Raw genomic sequence first — 20,752 nt, 5'->3', positions numbered from 1 at the left:
ACAGAGGCAAGAGACAACATGGGCTTCGTGTTACTGAGGTATTTTACTTCAGTACTGTACACATGTTCCATTGTAATAAAGTTCTCTGTTGAGTCTGTACATCCAGTCAGATCAACAGGGGTCATCACATAGGAATAAAACAGAACAGTGCACTTCATTCAATCCGCAATATAAAAAGATCTCTGTAAAAAAAGGGAAAAGATCTTTGTAAAAAAAGGAATAAACCGAGGCCAGGTTTTTGTTTCACGCACAAACTCTGGTCAACCATTTAAAATCAGGCCTCTCATTGGGGCACTGTTTCCAACAGACTGCAGATTCAGCACATCATTACAAACATGACATGAAGTTCAAGTAATTTGAACAAATTCTGTGTACCATGTGCCCCGTCTTAACATCACTTACAAGGAGACATACACAATAAATTGAGGGTCTACAAATGTATGAAAAAAAGTAATGGTGATCCAATTCCAAAATTCGGCAACCTATAACAAAAGTTTACTGGATTTAGGAGTTTGGGATGGAGTATTGAATTAGGAGTCAAATGCATTGACTACATTCCATAAGTAGGCTACTGTATAAATATGGTCACATTGTGATTCTGATATATAAACTTGTAAGTCTCTTTTCAATGCCTCCCATGTGTTGCTAGGTTAAGGCAACTCTAAATATACATTTATTTACCCTTTCCGATCACACAAATCTACAAAAAACACTCACCTAAGCTTCTGTAAACTGTGAAAGTGCAATAAACAGACCATTTGTACCAAAATAAAACAATAAAACACTCAACAATACCATAAAAATAAAATAAAAAAGACCAACTGCATGTTACTTCTCCAAATACATAGATATATATATAAAAAAAAAACAGACCAAAAAAGTAGGGAAGAGAGCTCCCATCAAAATGTCATGATAAATGTGTCCTAATACTGAAGAGAATATTCTGACAAGTTATGACCAAACATTCAATTCTTGACCAAGCTCATCTCAAGGGGAGCTTATCAAGAACATTCTTCTTCACATATATGTGTACATACAGACAGAGATATGACTACCTCAAATGTCAGCTGATCAGGACTTGAAGGAGTTTTTATAAACGTAACAGAGAAAGAATTCAAGCCCTTTGGTGACTGTGCACAGTACAGTGTCTCCCTTTTAAATAGAAATGACAAGTTAAAAAACAAACAGAAAATAATAAAACCGCTTTAAAATATTAATCTCATGTAACAAAAAAACCCAGAGAATAAAAGCCTGAGAGTAAAAAGAAAATGCATCTAAAAACTGTTCTCTTGTGTACATTTTGCAAACAATAACAACAGTGGCCATACAACAGTAACCAAATTCTTTTGTCTATGGAGACATGCCATCCAGACTTTCTGGCAGTATTGGCAGATGGGTGTGTCTGCTGCTTCTTTGAATCATGCTGACAGCATTGGGCATGTTATTCATTAATGCTGATAGCATAAAAGGAAAAAAGATGTAAGAGGAGAATAGGAGAAATGTGTAACACTGTGCTAAAGTAAACAAGTCCTCCAGTGCATATCACACAGCTATCTTCCCCTTTGCTTCCAGCTTTCCAGCACTTTCACTCTGCCTTTTGCTCTGCTCTTCAGTAAAAGTGATGTACGAGTACACCAGGCTTCCTGCAATGCTGTCAACAAAGATATGAGGGGAAAGTATTGTAGTTATTTCGACAGGATGCTGTCATGTTCATCTGACAACAGTCATCATGTTTTCATGCAGCCAATAAATGGTTTTGAATCAGTTTATTGGGAATAAACCTGCATGTGTCTTGTAAACACCTTATTCTGATTGAAATAAACCGAAAAAGGCCATATTCGGTTTACTAATAAACCGTTTGCACACCCTAGCATATGCCTGTTTTAAACGGAATATTGGGTCATGAAAACACCTTAAACGGAATATGCTCCCAGAAGGAAGACTGTTGTAGGCCGGCGCATGCTCAATTCGCACAGAATGCCAATTTGTAGGCTGCGTCACTGACTTATTCAGTCTGACTTATTGTTGATTGCTATGTAAACAGGAATATGCTCAAAACGTGACATTCTACTTGTAAACAGGTTAAACAGAATATTGATATAAACGGAATTTGGGCAATAAACTGATTCAAAATCGCTTATTCCCGGCATGAAAACGTAGTGAGTGACATTCGGCACAGCATTCCTTAAAATTAGATTAGATTAGATGAACTTTATTGTCCCAGAAGGGAAATTTGTCTTGGGCATACAATGCTACATACAGCTGCTTACCATACAAAACACACATCAGTTCAAGGCCACATACCACATAAAAGACAGCAGGAATAAAATAGAGTAAGCACAGCAGACATAGAAATCAGTACCTCAATATCTGTGCAAGAGAAACACTACTATTTCATAGATCCCAGCCACAAATGAACTTAAAAGATGTAATGTCAGATTTGGTGATCAGGGCATTCAGACATAACGGAGACAAATGTACATGTGGGAGGATGAAAGATATGTACTACCTTATGTTCAAACCAATGAAGTTAGTCCATGAGAAAATGTAGTCCCCTCCAAAGACCATTCCAATGTAGGTCACTAATATGTTCTGAGAAAGATAACCAATAATTAGAGAGGAAAGAGGAATGTACACATTCCATAGGACTGACCAAAAAAGCACGGGGTCACCAAATACAAACCTCACTTTCAGTACTCAACTGAACTGTTGTTAATGTTAATGTTAAAGTAAATGTTTTAATCAAATATTTGACCACATGTTGCTGTAACTGTAGAGAATGCTAGTCTTACGAACTATTCACTGAGGTTATGGAAGATTACCGGTTGAGGAAACTTTTTTATTACCAACACCAACAACTAGCTTGGGAAGGTAATCTTGACATCATAGCCAAAACATTGTAACATTAAACTTTGTAGCAAGTTTGTAACATTGGTAAGCCAGGTTTAACCAACTATCCAAGGTGGTGTGTTTCCAAGGTAGTGTGTTTATTATTACATGGTCAAAACCAACACACATTCATAACTAGTCTATGAAAAATGGTTACATGTCCAGGTATTATTATGATGTACCTATGTGACAATGTAGTCATTTTTAGTAGAGCATAATTTACTGTGAGGTAATGCCAATCTTTCTGAATAGTTATCAGATGGAGATAACTATTCAGAAAGATTGGCATTACCTCACAGTAAATTATATTTAAATTATAACTTGAATCAATTCAAGTTTGATTGCATGCAAATAAAAAAGAATCAGTCCAGTGTTTCCTAGCTTTCAGCCTTGACCAAAATTTCATTGCCACATTTCAGTGTCACATTATTTCAGATCATCAGTAGTAACCTATAGACTTACCTTTACACAACCAACAATGGTTGTTGTTAGTGCAGAGTTGTATTGTGTACAGAGTACTGTGGAGTACATCAGGATGAACCTACAAGGTCAGCCAGAGAAAACCCGTTTTATTACAAAAAATTATGTTAAAAAAAAGTAAAACGGACCAAACTAGTCTAACCTGATGGGTTTAACATATGCACATGGGAAGAGCTCAGATTTAGACAAGCTTTGTTTTGTTGTACTCACCCCATTACACAAGATAGAACAAACTGACCAACAAATACGGTGTCTGACCATCCTGTGAAATTATAAGCCTAGGAAAAGAGCAAACAAAAGAATATTAAATGACATACTAGTAAGAAAATACCATTCATTACAATCAACTGTTTCTTTTTTATGGGCTTGTCCAGGTTTTCAACGTAGTTATTGTATTCTGGAACGCATCTGGAGTATGGCGAGTTCTGCATGTTAATCAAGTTTGGGAAGGACCATAATGAGAATAGTAAAGATTACTAAGTCAACCATATGAATAGAGACAATTACGGCTGCATGTGTTCAAGGGTTGGACCGATGCAACCACTGTGATGGCACACCCCCACAAGCCAGACACACACTAATTCTATAGAGCCTGCTTTAACATAGTTTGGCTGGTTCTGTGACTTATAGTCAGATGCAACTTTTATATCAAAACATATATAATTTAACATGTTTTTAAATGTTAATTCATACTGACCGACATAAACCAAGGAGTAAACATTACCGTCTACAGCCACGAGAGGGCGCTCTAGGCTTGTGGAAAGCAGAGCCGTGTATAAAGATATTTTAAAACGCGCATCTTTTTCTCTCTCTCGCTCTCGGTGGAAGCCTTCAGAGCATTTGCTCTGCTGCCGGCTTGTGCCTTCACATCGCCTAAAATGCTTGATTGCATTGTGCACATTTTTAGCTACATTTTCATGTACCACATCAGCATTTTCGTTCAGTGAATCTTTTGTAAGTTGCTTTACAATTACCGTCGGGCCCTCCTCGTTGGCCGCCTTTGTTATCGCCTGGCTAACTTCAGCTTCGCCACCATTCACTTCTTCGTCTGCACGTTCTTTTAAAACGTGCATCTTTTTTCTCTCTCGCTCTGGGAGGTAGTAGCCTTCCGAGCATTTGCTCTGCTGCCGGCTTGGTTCCTTGCACACATCACAGTAACTTGTGGAAGTTTTGTATTTAGTGGGAGTGGCACCCACTTGTATGGATACGTATTTGGCTGTTCAATATGTAAATCTAGTGGAAGCACGTTAATTGGCCCATTGGTAAGAATTCGTTGGAACCACCTTGACCTTGCTTAGACCTTTTTGTCAGCAGCAGTCCAAATTTGTGTAATTATGACCGCCGCGCAGCGCAGCGGCGGTCATATAGGTTTAGTCAGATTTTTTTTTCTTTTTCTTTTTTTTCTTTTTCGCATGTCCAAATTTCCGTCAAGGATTCCTGGGACACTGTAAGACCGGGGTACACGAAACTTGGTGGGCATGTAACCCCACATGGATAGCATGGAACCTCCTGTTTGATCTGTAGCCCCCCTGCTGGACTGGACCCCCCGAAAGGAGGGTAGGGCAGACACAGTTTTCTGTGAATATCTTGAGAACCGTAGGGCCTAGGATGACCAATTTTTTTTGTATGTTGATCTCAAAGGGCCGTGTCAACCCATTCCATAACCACTCATTTCATGTATAGCGCCACCTAGTTAAACACAAAAAAGTAAAAATGAGGTGTTGTAATCGCAGGTATCTGTGACCTAACATAGCCAAAACTTCACAATTGGAAGTGTATGATCATTATGACACCTTCTGAATGCACGCCAAGTTTCGTGGAATTCTGTTCATGGGGGGCCACACAATAAATTAATTAGAGTGCATGAAAATGCAATCTACTGTTATCCGATTTCTTCTTATTATTCGTCTTCTAACGCTTTTTCTGCGTTTAATGCGGCTTCAACCGTTTAATGTAGAAACTTATGGTCTCTAACTTAGAGCCATATGGTTCCGGCCACCTCCAGCAACTGTCTGTCTCAGGCTTTAAGCATACAATCTGGCTCTCTTAAGACTACAGATCCTGTTCAACTGTTTCCTCTGCCCACAACTGTTTAAAAATAAAAGTCTCCACTACAATAATTCCCTATTAAATAATTTAACCATTTAAACTATCCAACTATTTAACTGTTCAACTATTCCAACTGTCAGTTATCATCAACTATGCCTCTAGCCTACTATATTAAACCACCACCTACCTAGCAACCAATTTAGCAACCATTGAAATTAAGCATCTATGTCAGTTTCCATAGCAACCAAGATGATTATACAAGCAAACCACTGTAGTAACTCCTTTATTTCTGATAGTAGCCACCATGGACACCCTAGCAACAACCTAGCAACGACTTCAAGTACCCTAGCAACAGCCTAGCAACCACATTCCATTAAAACCTAGCAACCAACATCATTAACCTAGCAACCAGCATAGCAACCACCATAACTACTCTAGCAACAGTCAGTTGTCATCAACTTTGACTCCCGTCAACTGTTTCCTCTGCCCAAAGCTGTTTCAAAATAAAAGTCCTCACTACAATAATTCCCTATGAAATATTTGAACCATTTAAACTATCCAACTATTTAACTGTTCAGCCAATCCAACTGTCAGCTATGACTCCCGCCAATTGTGTCCTCTGCCCACAACTGTTTGGCAGCCTGGGCTTTTCAGTCAACTAGTGTGATCAACTCCCAATCTACATTCAACTTTTAAACTGTCTACTTTTAAACTATCAACTTTTATTAAGCTGTGCAACCACCATGTCTGTCCTAGCGTCATTTTCATGCACTTGTAATTCCCTGGAATTACATTCTCTAGTATATTTTACTATACACCAACTGGCCTGTAGGTGGCCGGAGACAGTTTTCTGTGAATATCTCGAGAACCGTAGGGCCTAGGAGGTCCACCTTTTTTTTGTATGTTGGTCTTAAGGGGGCATGTCAACCTATCCCATTACCACTTATTTCATGTATAGCGCCACCTAGTTAAAAATTAAAAAGCAAGAAATTAGGTGTTTTCATCACAATATCTCTGGCTGACATGGTCAAAACTGCACGAAATTAAAAGTGTAGGATCATTATGACACCCTCCGAATGCATGCAAGTTTCGTGGACTTTCGTTCATGGGGAGCCTTACAATAAAATAATTTATGTGTACATTTAGTGACCGTACACCAACAAGGATTCCCGGGACACTGAAAGACCGGGGTACACGAAACTTGGTGGGCATGTAACCCCACATGGATAGCATGGAACCTCCTGTTTTCGTTTTGATCTGTAGCCCCCCCGCTGGACTGGACCCCCCGAAAGGAGTGTAAGGCAGACACAGTTTTCTGTGAATATCTTGAGAACCGTAGGGCCTAGGATGACCAATTTTTTGCATATGTTTGCCTCCAGGGGTCATGTAAACCCATTCCATATGCACACATGTGCATAAACAGATACACACGCACACACATACATTCACAGTAATCCTACATGACACATACTCACACAGTAGACATATATACGCATGCATGCACATGCACACACACAGGCACATAAACAGGCAAACACACAAGCACATGCACATGCACGCACACACACCCACCCACCCACACATAAACATAAACATGTACACGCACACATGCACACAATTCAAGAATTTCAGGCAAGATGGGGGTGGGATTGTATAAAATGTATATTACATGTGAAATCTATGAACTAATCATGTTTTGGTACTTGTTGTCTAGCAGATACCAGTGAGAATTGAGTGTGCATAATGCAATACAGTGAGACAGTTAGAATCATATATGCCTTTCAGCGTGACTTATTTTTGTGGAAAACATGTGCTGGACTGGGCGGCGGTCATATTTTGTACCGCTCTGCGGTACATATAGTTTTATTGCAGATTGTTTGCTTTGTGATTAGGCTTAAAATCTTGTATGGCTATTATGCCTTAGTATTGTTGTTGAATGTGACTGACTTGTTATTGTTATTATTGTTATAATGGTTATCATCATTATTATTGTTATTATTTCTGAGGAATTTGGGTCAGTGGTGGGTATTTGTTCACCTCTAAAGGGCCAACTAAAGGTGGGGTGTAACAGTGCAAATAACTGGAGCAAAGTGTAGCATTGAACACAGTTAATTCATGAAATCCCTCTTGACAGGTTGGAAACCTGGGTAACACCTTCTAGAACTGTGTGAACTATGTTACTGTCATAATTCCAAACCAGTTCACATGGGTCTAGTTAAAGGGACACCAGGCAACGTTTTTGTGTTAATTAATCATCTTCGTAAGTCGGTATATGGTTAAATAACTCATTACGGGGCGAATGAAGGCTCTCTCGCCCGCCCCTACTGCCTGTAGGAAGAATATCCCACTTGCAAGTTCGGTGTATCCTACCCGCCGACCTTCAGTCTCACAAAGTCTCAGACATTGCGAGAAGCAGGATCAATTTACTTCCTGCATCCCCAGCACAGAGGCAGGCTAACGAAATGCTAGTGATTGTTGCAAACGTGTGTATAATGGCAGAGCCGGCGAATAAGCAGCGAAAACCCTTGACGGAAGATGCAAAGAAAAGGAAAAGAGCTTCAGACCGAGCTAGGGTTCGCACACGTATCGACATGTACAGACGGTAGGGGGAGCTTCATAGAGAAAAAGCATCAGGCTTGCCTGGTATCCCTTTAAAGGTCTAAAAATGGATTTGCAATATTTGAATAACAGGAAAAAGGCATTAACTAGCAAATATTGATAAACATCAGCTGTATGGGATAGACGGTGCCTTTGTTATAGGCCGGTCATAGTATTTTTTTTCAAGGCTTCAGAACAAATTAATTAATTTGAACAATATTCCCATGTAGCCCCATAATATTAGCTGACAATAAATGTAACCGCAGCTCCACCAGGCCTACACATTGTGACAAGGCTTACAATTTTTTAGATCCTTTAGAGTTGCTATACCATTCCCTGCCCATGTTAGCCTGACGTAGTCATACTCAATTCTAGTCAGAATATGAGTCTGATACTGCTCCATTGGGACGTAATTATGGGGCGTGTTTCAACCGATACAGAGGGGGAATGCCTCTGCACTCAATTGGATAGACCTAACCAATCAGAGCAACAAAAAAGCTTATCATGAGGTGTAGGAAGAAAACACACAAACCATCCTTCTTCTCCTATATCCCCTCCGTTTTTAAAAATAATTCTGTTGAACAGTGATATGCTACAAACATGTTAAACAGCTGGGAAAGGCTGTCGCAAATCCCTCGAACAGGTGGTCAATCAGAGATTTCAAACGAACGAGGGAACATGTCGCAATGCAACAGCGCTGTTTTCCCTTGATGAAAGTGAAACCACGAGTTTTCCCACATCTCAACTTTGGCCAAAGTTTTCAGAAATAATCGTTTTCAGTGATACAACCTCATTAAATAATATGCATTTTCCATATGGGGTCTTAAAAGCCATGTATCCTTCTAGCCACAGCGTTTTTGTTTCAAACATAAGCCTAATCTAAGCGTGCTCAGGTGACGTGATAGACCAGGCGCCGTTGCTCACCTGTCCCTCATCGTAAAGCCTGATTTGATTGGTCCGCCCGATATAGGGCGAGCATACTTCCACCACAAATGAACAATGCCAGACCGAACTTCCCGACCTCAAATGTTGTGGACGGGACTAAGTTCGGAATGGCACCCAGGCTATGCCCATGCTTAAACCTCATAGTATTCCTAGTAAACCTTCAACATTTTTGGAATTTCCTAGATAAGAATTCTGAGTTTTACCATATCATGTTCATATTTATTATCAATTGTGTGGGAAAAATAAAATGCTTTATTATCAGTAATATACAAAATTCCAGGAAACTTTCCAAGAGTTTCCAAGCTCTGCCCAGCAACTCTATGCTGCTCTGTGCACGGTATCATAAAACATCATGTCCGTTTGGAAAAATTCCAAAGGAACTCTGTAAATGAGTGTCAGCTAATTGTTTACATCATTATTTACTGCCTAGATAAACTTCTCTACAGCCATAAAAAAGGCTCCACCTAAAAACACCCTCGAAGCTCTGAAACAGCACTGGACTAATAGGAATAAGGAGCTCAAGAAGACAAAAAATTGCAGGGTCGGTGCACAAACTTCTGGAGCTGGGCTATTGGAGTCATTAGCTGCGGCTGCTGGCATAATGGTGGCTTTGTGCGGCCTGCTCCCCCCGCCTTCTGCCCTCATGCCAAACAAGCTGGGGCCTACCCCCTGAGCCGAGCTCTGCCCAATAAAACACGCCATTCACCTCAGGCCTCGGGCCTTGCACACTCGCACCACACTGACGAATCTGGACTACACGGATTCCACAGAAAACTGGGAGGGGGGAATCAAAAGCGTGATTCATCAAAAAGCTGTGCTTATGTTAGAAGGACCACGGAACTCAACCAATGATTTCGAAATGGTTCCATGAGCAATGCATGATACTCAAGTTATCTGGATCAATACTCAAAAGTTAAAGCCAGTTACAGAATAAAGAAGATCAAAGAGTGAAAAGAATTAGAAATATTTCACTTTCCACTTCTACTAACAAACACGATGTAATGGTTGTTCTATCAAAGTATTCCAAATGTACTGTCTGTATCTCCAACTGACTTTTCTGAAGCAGCTCATTTAGGTTTTATTGGGGGAGGAATGTCCCTTTAACCAAATTTACTGTTGAAAAAGTCTGATTTACAACCTCACCATCTGAGGACATACTGGGGCACATCAGCCCTCACTTGACCACAAAGATGGCCTGTGTGAGGCTGGCCACCTTAACCATGGATAACATCTCTTGCACTTTCACTACACAAGGACATGTAAGAAAGGAGTCAATCTCACCAGTAAAGCTCTATCGTAACTCTCCAGATGTCATAAAATGATTCATATTCATCATGAGCTGAATGCTAAATAAAGTGACCAGAAAGGTTCTGCACACCCTCTTTCACCCCCTTAGGGTTCTAGCGTGATTGGTCACATCAAACAAAATGTACCACTGTCCTGTCTGGTCTTGATCTAGCCTTGTTTGTAAGGGGTGCAGCGGCGGGCCTGTCTCTTTGAAGTCCATGCTAAACGACTGTCTCTTACCTTTTCAACATCTCCAGTGACCTGAGCCAGAAGAAGGGTCGGCAGGATCATAAATAAAGCATTGTAGTACAGCAGGCCATACTTTCCCAGTTCCTGGAGGTTGGGGGTAGGGGGGGTGAGGAATGGAAGGGGGGGGGGGTAGGGAACACAGACGGAGACTTGTAGGTCAAGATATTTAAGTCAGGAGCCTCAGAACATTCCATCTGACCCTGTATGCAGATGTTTTGAAGGCTCCTCTCAACCAGCAAAACTCTGTAGTGAGTGTGCGTGTACAGTATGTCTCACCAGTGGAAAAGCCTATGTTGGCAACACAGACTGTGTCAAGAGGCTTTAAATAGGCCACATGTGACCCAAGTGACTCTGCCCCATGTCTGTATGGTAATATTATTAACACTCACAAATGTTAACCCTCCTCTTTAGCCCTGACGTGTGTCCTTTTCTCTACCAAACAATCCCAGCAACAGCACACATTAAATAGTTTGTAAGTTATGCTTCAGCAAAGTTATCTCAAGGGTTAGGTGGACTCATGGGCTATATAAGCTACATCTGAACTTAGGCTTCCTGAGGATCTTTCTGAGGATCAAGTACCACTTCTGAGGATCAAGTACCACTGTAAAGTAACTTTGACACAAAAGCAAAAAACCTGGCCATCCATCAACAGGCCAAATTCAGCACAATCCCTAAACTAACAAGATTGTTTATATTGACACAGAATCCTCTATTAATGGAGGGAACAACAGCTGTGAAAAAACATGTTCATCACGTCTTAGACATATTTGAAGTTGTGGGAAAGAGGACATCCTTGAAACACAGGCATAAGAGCTGCATTGATACAAAAAAAAAAAAAAAACTGTGTAGAGTATTCTGCAATGGAAAAAGAATAGTGATGACCTCTCCTGTCAGCGCTTACCTTTGAGTCAAGCTTCTGTTTTACAAATGCCCCATTGGCTGCTGTCAAGACATCATTAAATAGAATGAACACATATCCTTGCAAGTCAAATGACAAGTCAGCACTGCAAAAGAGAGAAACAGAAAGACCTTGTAACTTTTTGTAATTTAAAAGACACTATAGTGGTCTTTATGTTTCCTGGATCCTTCCCAGAAATAATATTAAAGGGTCCTCATCTTTTATGATTTTATTAATATAATTAACCCTCAGGATTCTACACAGCTTCTTTGTGTCTCTGGGAATTTTTGAAACCAGATGGCCTCGATCCAAAATATGACTTGTGTAGGCCTGTAATTGATTTACGCCCTGTACCGCCCTCTCAGTCATGCAAATATTCCACTCAACCTGAACAATACATCACCAATTCAGATCATGAAAGCAGTCAGCCTGTTGATGGACATTCTATGGTACCACCAAAGGCAACACAAGGCATCATGTCAGGAACATAATAACAATGGTCACAATACCCTCCGGTCAGAATCTTACTAGCAGTATGACAACTCTCAGCATAACTAAAGACCCTAGATTGGGTACTCCGTAGAGGCACACAGAAACTTCTGTTCCCATATCAGGAACGTAACAACACACTTGAGCCACAACATCCACCATCCAAGGGCACAGATGAGGCTAAAGAAAAGATTGATGATGCACCACTGCCTCATGGGCGGATTATGAACTTTCGGGCCCATGGGCCCAAATGTATTAAGGGCCCCCCACTTGTTGTCGTATATGTGTGTGTGTCTGTGGGGGGGGGGATTTCCTGTATTCTGGTGCATTTTGGGGATGGCCAATACTAAATTCAATCAGATTCATAGCCTACATCCTGATTTGTTGATATTGAGGCAATGATTACATGCAAAGGCTTGGGCTTCAGGGCCCCCTGGGCCTGGTAGGCCCGTGCAGTAATCCATCCCTGCACTGCCTTTTGAGATAACCCTAAGTGTCACGTAAAAGTACTTCTTGAAATACGCTCTCCTTTGCAACTTACACCCCAGGTCTTACCCAAATGTCGTCTGACTAGTAACTACCCATTCCCCAAGGGTTTGTGCATCAGTGCAATATGCCTTCATCAACCCATGTCCTCCTGACGATGGAACTCTATAACCACAATGTAAGAGAACGGTACCTCTTGTAAGAGAACGGTACCTCTTCTCAACATATTTCTCTGTCTTACCTTGCAGCTACAAAAGCTCCCAGGATCATAGTAAATACAGTGAGCTGAACAGGCCGAGAAAATTTCTTTCTGTGGATGAAAAGATTCAAGGACAATAAACAGACTGGACTTGCAATGACGTGTTATAATCACTGTGTGTCAACTGCTTGTTCAATGCCACATGGAGGCATGGTACATACTTCAGAAGAATGCCCTCGGCAAGCATTGTGAAGAGAATAGAAAACCTCCTCAGGACTGTAAACATGGGCAGACTATGAGAGGAAAACACAATTCAATTTTATTAACCACAGGACAACCATTCATGTGAGTGGACAAATCTAAAAACAAAATTCTGTGCTGATGCAACTGTTAAAACCACAATATGGCGTGGCAACGTGTATGGTGTTGATAATAATGGTCAAGAAAAACAACATACTTCAGCCTTTTAGTTCCGAACAGTCCAGTTATTTGATTCCCTACAAAAAGGAGAGGTAGAGGGAATGTCTGCAATACAAAGAGAGAACTTTAGAGACAAATGACTAAGGTGATAAACAGTTTATTGAAAGGAATCTGGGTAGGCAACATTCTTATGCATCCTATGATAACACCCTACCCTTGGTCTATTGAGGAAGATAGAATACTGTAGGATTACTCTCATCAGCAGTGTGATCACTTGTTGAAAGACACATCTTGAACCAGGATTTTTGAAGTTTGCAAAAATTGGTAAAATATGTCTTGTCTCCACCGTGGGATAGTGAGAAACGTAATTTCGATCTCTTTGTATGTCTGGAACATGTGAAGAAATTGACAATAAAGCTGACTTTGACTTTGACTTTGACTTTGATGACAGGGAAAGGTATGGCGATAAAGGCCTACGTTATTCTGAGATTCACTACTCACATAAGCTATAACGGTCATCAGAGCCGGACAGTAACGGAGTACATTTACTTGAGTACAGTACTTGAGTACAATTTTGAGGGATCTTTACTTTACTCAAGTATCATTTTTGGGGAGTACTCATGACTTTACTCAAGTACATTTGAGAGGCAAATATTGTACTCTTTACTCCACTTCAGTACTTTTACTTAAGTAGACATCTGACTGTTGTACTTTTACTTGTACTTGAGTAAAATTTAGCAAAGGGTAAGCCTATCTGTACTTTTACTCAAGTAATGAAGCTGTGTACTCTGTCCGCCTCTGACTGTCAGCAGCAAACTGGCCAGCCTACCCTATCCTCTTACCTTCTGAGGTATACTTCGATCGAAGTCGGGGAAGGAGATCACCTTTAGGACCTTTCCCACCTGTAATACGACCAATGTGGCCAGCATCTATGGAAAACAGACACACTCAGACATTACTTTCAGCAGAGGAGCCAAATATCAAGGGAAGGTAGATAGCCTAGGCACTTACCTGACCTATCCCAACGCATATCGAAGAGGGAAATCTAAAAGTAAAAATTATGCTGTTAGAACACACAAGTGTACATCGACCGACCGAATTGTAGGCCTATTCTTCTTATTTTAACAAATTTGAAACAAATACTGCGCTGTGCAAGACAAGGCTATGCAGCAAAAAGGTTGACGTTAGGTTAAGCTAACAGAATCAGAAAAAGCAACGCCTCATTCAATTGCCCATAGAAACAGCACTGTATTAAACAAATGAGAAAAATGGCCAATTTCTAATAGCCTAAATCCTGACAATGAAACGCAGACTGTGCTGCCAGCACGACACAATCTGAAGCAGTATTTTTCACGCCTATGGACCTAATCGATGTGTAATGTATCATTACAATCGAAGTCATCAGTCGAAATCCAAAGTAACTGACCACTGTAACTAGGTAACCTAGCCAAAATCCGCACTCCGCTAACAGCAACAACATTGGGCATCACGTAGACCTACCCGTAACTTGTCAGAACGCTTTTGTTAATGACAACGATGAGAAAGGAGCTAATTCCATAAAATCCAGCGGCGAACAGCTTTACAAACAACGTGAGCGATTCGTCCGCCATCCTAGATGCCTCATCTCTCTGAAAGCATTGCTTCTCTCTCAGCTTTCCTCTTCTCCATGCTGACGTCTCTGAACTTCCGCCAAACTAACACACAGATTTAGCCTACGTAGCTACGACTACCTCAAAATAGGTCTTTGTCACCACCCAGTGGACATTAGGCAAGTTAAATGTATAGCCAGAACATACTCCAAAAACAATGTGTCCATGTGTTAACCATGTTTTATTGAATAAAATAATTAAGTAATTGCAGATGTCAAATGTATTCATTATAACTCAGAAATTACACAATCTCTGCCGTAGGTATGCTTATAATCTGTTTGCAATCCTTGTTTAGAGGCACATCGTTTTTAGACCACTCTTCCTGATCATCTGAGGGATCAGGGTTTGGTGTGTTAGTTGTCATATTTTGGACTTCTGAATTCATGTGACTTTTTGGTCTAGATGCAAATAAACTAACACCAATCCCAACACTCTCCAAATCACTTGCTGGTGACATGACAACACCATGAAAAGGCTGAGCTGACGCGGGGTGCCACACTTTTTTCTGCAGTCCGTGTTGAGACAGGCATGGATATACCTCACTTTTATGGGGAATCAGTGCTTTTGATATACATACAAAGCCTATTTCCTTCTTCTGTAGGAGCGAGTCTTTGGTTTTGTTTGAGGTTATAGACTCAGGTCTTGGATAGATGGTCGTTTTGGTCTTACTTCCACTATAAGGTGGTCTTGTGTCATCTGGGGATCGAATTCTACACCTGCTGTTTTGCTTGGGGTTTATTCCGTTAAGCACTGTGCCTACTGGCACAGAGGAGACTGGGCACTGTTTGAGGCTGAGGAAGGGAATGGCAGAGCTCTTGCCTGAGGCAGGGCTTGGCATATGGAGTCTGTCCTGGTCAGCGTACTGTGTCCCATCTGCAGACAGCACCCTGAGACTCTGTAGCCTCTGCTCCATGTATCCACATCTGGCATCCTCTGTCGGCTCCTGGAAGTTGTGTAGGCTCGACTTGGTGGCCGGCATGCGCTGAAGCCTGGCCGCGTGCCTCTCTTGTGCGGCGTCCGTGAGGCGGACAATGGCAGAGTGAACTTTGCTCCCCCTGATGTCATTATGCATCAGGAAGGGGCGATTTCTGGAAAGACCTGTAGGATCCAGAGTGTGGAAGCCTGGGCTGCTAAATGGTTTGTTGTGTGGCTGCCCAGTGTTGTAGACCAATGGGAATGTCTCACTAACAATCTGAAAAAACAATATGCATTCTGTCAAAAACATCACTCCTGAGAGAACAAAAAAAACCCAATAGTTTATCCCCAACATTAGCTATGAATAATCTGCTAGATCTAATCTGTAGATTACCGGCATAGATCTGTAAGTGGTAGGAGCTCGAGCTGACAGCACTTTTGCATGGTTTTTCTCGAGCTCATCATCAAGACATAAAGGCAGCGACTGTGTAAGAGGCTCTCCATCTCTGGAAAGCTGATCTTTATCAGGATTCTCCTCTGACCTAAAAAAATATTGAGAAAAAAGAGTAATCTAATCATGTTGCCAATTCCTACCTCCAATGGTAATGTTGTGTTGTAACATGTATTTTACCGTCTTTCGCTGGAAGTCACCCGAACAATATTACCCTGCTGTAGTTGCTCAGTCACCACTTTGCTAACTGAGCCTGGCAAAGTGAAATGGCCATTCTCTTCCTCTATAGTAAACATAGGGATATTAGACATCCAGTTGGCCTGACAGTCATATGTCCACGCAGATAGGATACTGCAGCTTGCCTTACTTGTGAATGCACTTATTGGGCTCTCCCGACCACTGTTGGGGCTGGAGCTCCAGTGAGAAGTGTTGGTGTAATGTAAGGCTCCACCAGTCAGAGCCTTGCTGTTGTATTTCAGATGCACATCCATCGGGGCCAACCGTTCTAGCTGAAGGATAAGGGAACATGGCAAAGTCATATAGCCGCACTGTAGATAGGTGAATTATACCAGTTATTATGATGAATAAAAGGCTATTTCAGGCATCATTCCAGAAATCTGACATTACAAGCATACTTTGCCCTAAATACAACGGAATCACAATCATACTATTTCAAGTAAAGTTTGACTTGACTACATACTAGATCATAGCTAAACATTCCAAGCATTTGAAACCAGATGAGTAAATGTAGCAGGAAACAAGGGCAGAAACAATTAATCAATTAGTTAATTACCGGTATTCAATTAATCGTCAACTATTTTGGTAATCGTTCATCAGTTTGTCATTTTAAAAACAACCTCAAAATTCTCTGCTTTTACTTAATTTAAAGCGTAACTCTTGCCAAAATGCAACGTAGGGTGTTTTTGTAAATGCACCTGAGTCAAACTTTCATTTAAAGTCATAAGTCAAATGGCCTTTTGAATGGGAGTGCTAGGGGCACTACTATGACCGCATCAAAACATTTGTAAAACACGAAGAAGGCTCGACACAACTTTGCTTGAAGCATCAGGGTCTTATGAACTCAAGCATTGAGAACATTGTTTGTGTACACATAGTTTACTAAAAAGAAAGGTTTTGAACAACACACTTTAGCAGTTGTTTTTTCTGCTTGCCACCATCTTGCCAAACCCTTTCTTTTTAGTAAATTTTGGCGAGAGTTACGCTTTAACTTAGCCTACATATATTACTATGACACCAAACTAAATATACATGTGGCGTGTGAGCTAAACAAGGCATTTGAGTACATACTGAATCTTGGGCTTTGGGAAACACTCAACACTTTTTCACAATTTTTGTTAGATTGTTAGATTAAATCAAATAATCAAAATAAGTGTTAGTTGAAGGACACCTGTTTAACAGTTACTACTTCATTTCAAATGTAAAATATTGCTGCACATCCTTTGAAACATCAGATTAAAAGCGTTCCTTTTACTTATACAAATAACATGTTGTAAGACATATCTGTGTCTGAAAGTCGTGATACAGGATTGGTCGCTTGAAAGAACTGTATTAAGTATGCATGAGGGGACATTGAATTATTCAGACTTTTAACATAATACTGTACCTCTCTCGACCACTTCGTTCTGTGTGGTACATACTTTTTAGAAGCAAGGGACTGTGGTTTATTTAATCTTACAACCATAAAGCCATATGAATCCTCTTCCTTATCTGTTGAGAGATAATAAGTTCCTGTATCACGTTACCTGATGAATATGCATTGAATTTGAAAAATTACATGATGCAGTTGCTATAGCATTGCATCCTACAGTTCCAAAACTGCAGACTCAAACATAAACTATAGAAATCAATGACAAGGGAACCAAAGCCACTATAAATTATGCAAGATTTTGGATTATGAGGACCAAGTCAGTATAGCAAACATTTCTAATATTTTACATGTGACTGCTCTAGGTCTTTCAAACCTCATTACATTCCAGTTAAGAGAAAACAATTATACGATTTAAATTCTCCTAGATACAATCTTTTTTACCTTTAAAAAGAATTCAAACAAGATAAACCACATTTTTAAAACTAGGTTAATGACAACATGTTAATCATCGTATTTGTGTTTTGTTTCAGGAGCTGAAGAATATGAATATTCAGCAAGTCACTGAAGAGAAGCACACTTTAACTTCAATGCAAGAAACGACCTTAAAATAATGCTTGTTAGATAATGCTCAAGTGACCAAATCTGATGTCTTGATTAAGGAGAGCCCTGCAAGTATCCTTAATCCTAAAATTGCTCAGACTTACCTTTGCGGTCATCAGTCCTTTGGGCCAAATCCTCAGTGCTTGTGAATGGACAGATGTAAACTTTGCTACAGACTGTCTTTACAGACCTAGGCTCTTTGTGGGATGGTGGGGGAACATACTTTGCTTTCCTAAAATGATACATGAAAAATATCTGTACAAATTTAGAGACACTCCAACAAAGTTTGTCTTTGCGGCCTCGTATGTGAGTTGTCTTATACCTCTGTCTGCGAGTTGGATTCTTCTTATGTATAATTTCAATGTTTAATTTCGATCTCGGTGTGTTGCTGTTGCAGGGCAGGTCAAATGCCCAGTCATGCTGATCACCAAAGGATACACCGAGATCATCAAAGGTGGTAGAGCACTTCTCTCCATGATTGAGTTTGTTCCACTAAACAGATAAACAAAAGGCTCGACACAAGCTGTCAACAGCATTTAAACACATTTTGAAGTGTGACTGCACACGTTAATACACAGATGAGACGAAACACTGCCAACCTACCCTTGAACGTCTATTCAGAACTTCCTGGGAATAACTGTCAAACTCATTGAAGGATTCAAGCAATCTGGTAGCCATCTTCCAACATCCTTAGTTTTGAAGGACAAATGCACTACCAAAGATAAAGCTCCTCTTTAACCCTCTCTGGCACTACTACTGCCACCTACTTCAAAATGGAAATGGTCCTGTCACTGTCAGTGATATCAGAGCCCGTTACTTATTAGACATTCTCTGGTGATATTTTATGTTCGTTCGAGTGAGAATGTCCATAGGCTAGAAGCTAAACAACGCTAGTTAAAGTTAGCTAATGTTATCAGCTAAGTTTAACCAGAGAATGTTTAACACATCAAACATTGACCAAGACAGCTAGCTGCTAATGAACCACGACGGTTTCCAGTAACACACTCAGCTTCTACTATAATATGGACTAACATTTCTCCTATCAAGGCAAAGTAAGACTCACTCTATCTAACAGCCCCTTTACATTACACGTCGTGCTAAACTTGACAGACTAGTCCTACTGTTACATCAGGACTCGCTGTCCACGACGCGTCTGTAGTTACCAAGGCAACAAAAAACAAAAAAATGGTGTGCATGTGTACAAGATACAAGATACAAGGAAGTTTATTGTCACATGCATATAGTTACTGGAAGTAAGAAATGCAGTGAAATTATGTCTGGTGTCCGCCTATTTGTGGACAAAGTGTTTGTGTGTTTGTGTTGCTTGATCCTTGTGGTCAACTGAAGTTTTCTTTTTCTGCCCTTTTTAAATTTCTGTATATACCACTCTCTAAAGTATCATTTACTTCAGTATAATTTATCTCTATCCAGCTCAGGGTGTTTATTGCACAAATGCACTGCATTACCAGTTTTATATCCAGACATTAAAACATGCACAACATGCATTGTTAAAATCATAGGTTAAAATGCACGAGGGCTAAAACACTGAAAGTATTAGACTTTTTAGTCTGTCAGGTTTGTGTGTGTGTGTGTGTGCGTGTGCGCGCGTGTGTGTGTGCGTGTGTGTGATGAAGGAGGAACGAACAATATTTGGGTCGTGAAAGCTCGGCGGCGCTAGTTTTCTGTAGGACTACTTCTCGGAAGTACCGCTGTCATTCCTGACGCTCGTTGTGTCCTTGTTAGCTTGCAAGCTAACTAATGTCCACCATCTGGAAAGATGATTTGAATTGTGTCTTTACTTTTAAATTAATTAAGGTGTATATTTCTCTACTGTAGCTTATAGCATAATGTTGCGAGCGGGGAATGCGGTTGCCTGGTAAGTTAGACTTTATAACTCCGGTTGGCAGCTTGTCCAGTAATGTTTTAGTTGACTGGCTAGCTTTTTCCTGTCATGCAATTAATATGGGGCGTGCTCCTAAGGACAGAGACCCTGTTATGACTGCATAGGTGCTGTTTGTCTTGATGAGAGTATTTGTGAACGATTTTATAGCATAAACAAATTTCCTGGATATAATACAGGACCATTTTGACAACCATGTAATCTTGGTCATGGTTTCCTGAGCTAATTCCTTATCGAAAGTTAACGTTAGCAGTGGGCTAACCTAAATGACTTCTAGCAACGTTAGCAGCTTCTTGCTACAGCTAACGTTCATGCGTTTTATCCTATGAGGTTAGCTAGCAAAAAAAGATTATTTGTAACTGTTTTGTCATAAACTGAAGTTCTTAGCTAGAGAAGTGCCTATTCATTGGATTATGTGCCCTTAGTAACCATGCAATCTTAACTTAATTTTCTTGGTTGTAAGCTAACGTTATCTTTAATAAGCCAGCCATTCTCGGTTAACTTTCTTGGATAGTAACGTTATCGCTAGCCAGAAAATTAACTGCGATGCAGCAATGTAAAGTCTGACAGTCTGATATATTAACATGTGCTTAACATTAATCACTTTTTGTAACCCACAGTGGGCAGGTTGATAACTGC

General features: G+C 40.4%; 3 protein-coding genes across 11 annotated transcripts in view; 1 reads left to right on the top strand and 2 right to left on the bottom strand.

The window, feature by feature from the left end:
- Window positions 1–24: 24 nt before the first annotated feature.
- slc35d1a (solute carrier family 35 member D1a) lies at window positions 25–14,646 on the bottom strand. Its single transcript, XM_076278644.1, has 12 exons — window positions 14,490–14,646; window positions 14,001–14,034; window positions 13,832–13,918; window positions 13,027–13,094; window positions 12,791–12,862; window positions 12,612–12,680; window positions 11,399–11,501; window positions 10,489–10,581; window positions 3,580–3,647; window positions 3,352–3,430; window positions 2,510–2,592; window positions 25–1,651 (listed from the first exon to the last, which is right to left on the bottom strand). The coding sequence occupies exons 1-12, from the start codon at window positions 14,597–14,599 to the stop codon at window positions 1,543–1,545; spliced, it is 975 nt and encodes a 324-aa protein (XP_076134759.1). The 5' UTR covers window positions 14,600–14,646; the 3' UTR covers window positions 25–1,542.
- Window positions 14,647–14,879: 233 nt separating this feature from the next.
- LOC143113332 (uncharacterized) lies at window positions 14,880–19,240 on the bottom strand. The gene is made up of 7 exons (XM_076275417.1): window positions 18,817–19,240; window positions 18,318–18,705; window positions 17,629–17,732; window positions 16,372–16,513; window positions 16,185–16,287; window positions 15,948–16,095; window positions 14,880–15,830 (listed from the first exon to the last, which is right to left on the bottom strand). The coding sequence occupies exons 1-7, from the start codon at window positions 18,889–18,891 to the stop codon at window positions 14,880–14,882; spliced, it is 1,911 nt and encodes a 636-aa protein (XP_076131532.1). The 5' UTR covers window positions 18,892–19,240.
- A 690-nt stretch (window positions 19,241–19,930) lies between these two features.
- opa1 (OPA1 mitochondrial dynamin like GTPase) overlaps window positions 19,931–20,752 on the top strand; it is a 44,739-nt gene continuing 43,917 nt past the window's right edge. For all 9 annotated transcript variants that reach the window (XM_076278642.1, XM_076278640.1, XM_076278638.1 and 6 more), the window contains exon 1: window positions 19,931–20,089. In XM_076278642.1, the coding sequence (XP_076134757.1) occupies window positions 20,061–20,089 (29 nt within the window). In that variant the 5' untranslated portion in view covers window positions 19,931–20,060. The remainder of the gene's footprint in view (window positions 20,090–20,752) is intronic.

Source organism: Alosa pseudoharengus, unplaced genomic scaffold (genome assembly GCF_046254945.1).
Source record: "Alosa pseudoharengus isolate Yale_2024_CS ecotype anadromous, Long Island Sound unplaced genomic scaffold, YU_APseudo_1.1 YU_APseudo_1.1_scf_11, whole genome shotgun sequence".
Lineage (NCBI taxonomy): Eukaryota > Metazoa > Chordata > Actinopteri > Clupeiformes > Clupeidae > Alosa > Alosa pseudoharengus.
The sequence above is the reverse complement of the archived record's forward strand: the minus strand, read 5'-3'. Positions and strand labels throughout refer to the sequence as shown.

Coding starts and splice junctions, on each gene's coding strand:
- slc35d1a (XM_076278644.1), bottom strand. CDS start 14,599: ATGGCGGACGAATCGCTCACGTTGTTTGTAAAGCTGTTCGCCGCTGGA. Junction 11,502..12,611: donor GGAGCTTTTGTAGCTGCAAG/GTAAGACAGAGA, acceptor TCTCTTTTGCAG/TGCTGACTTGTCATTTGACT. Junction 3,431..3,579: donor GTTCTATCTTGTGTAATGGG/GTGAGTACAACA, acceptor CTGACCTTGTAG/GTTCATCCTGATGTACTCCA.
- LOC143113332 (XM_076275417.1), bottom strand. CDS start 18,891: ATGGCTACCAGATTGCTTGAATCCTTCAATGAGTTTGACAGTTATTCC. Junction 16,288..16,371: donor CCCAATAAGTGCATTCACAA/GTAAGGCAAGCT, acceptor TGTTTACTATAG/AGGAAGAGAATGGCCATTTC. Junction 15,831..15,947: donor CCACTTACAGATCTATGCCG/GTAATCTACAGA, acceptor TTGTTTTTTCAG/ATTGTTAGTGAGACATTCCC.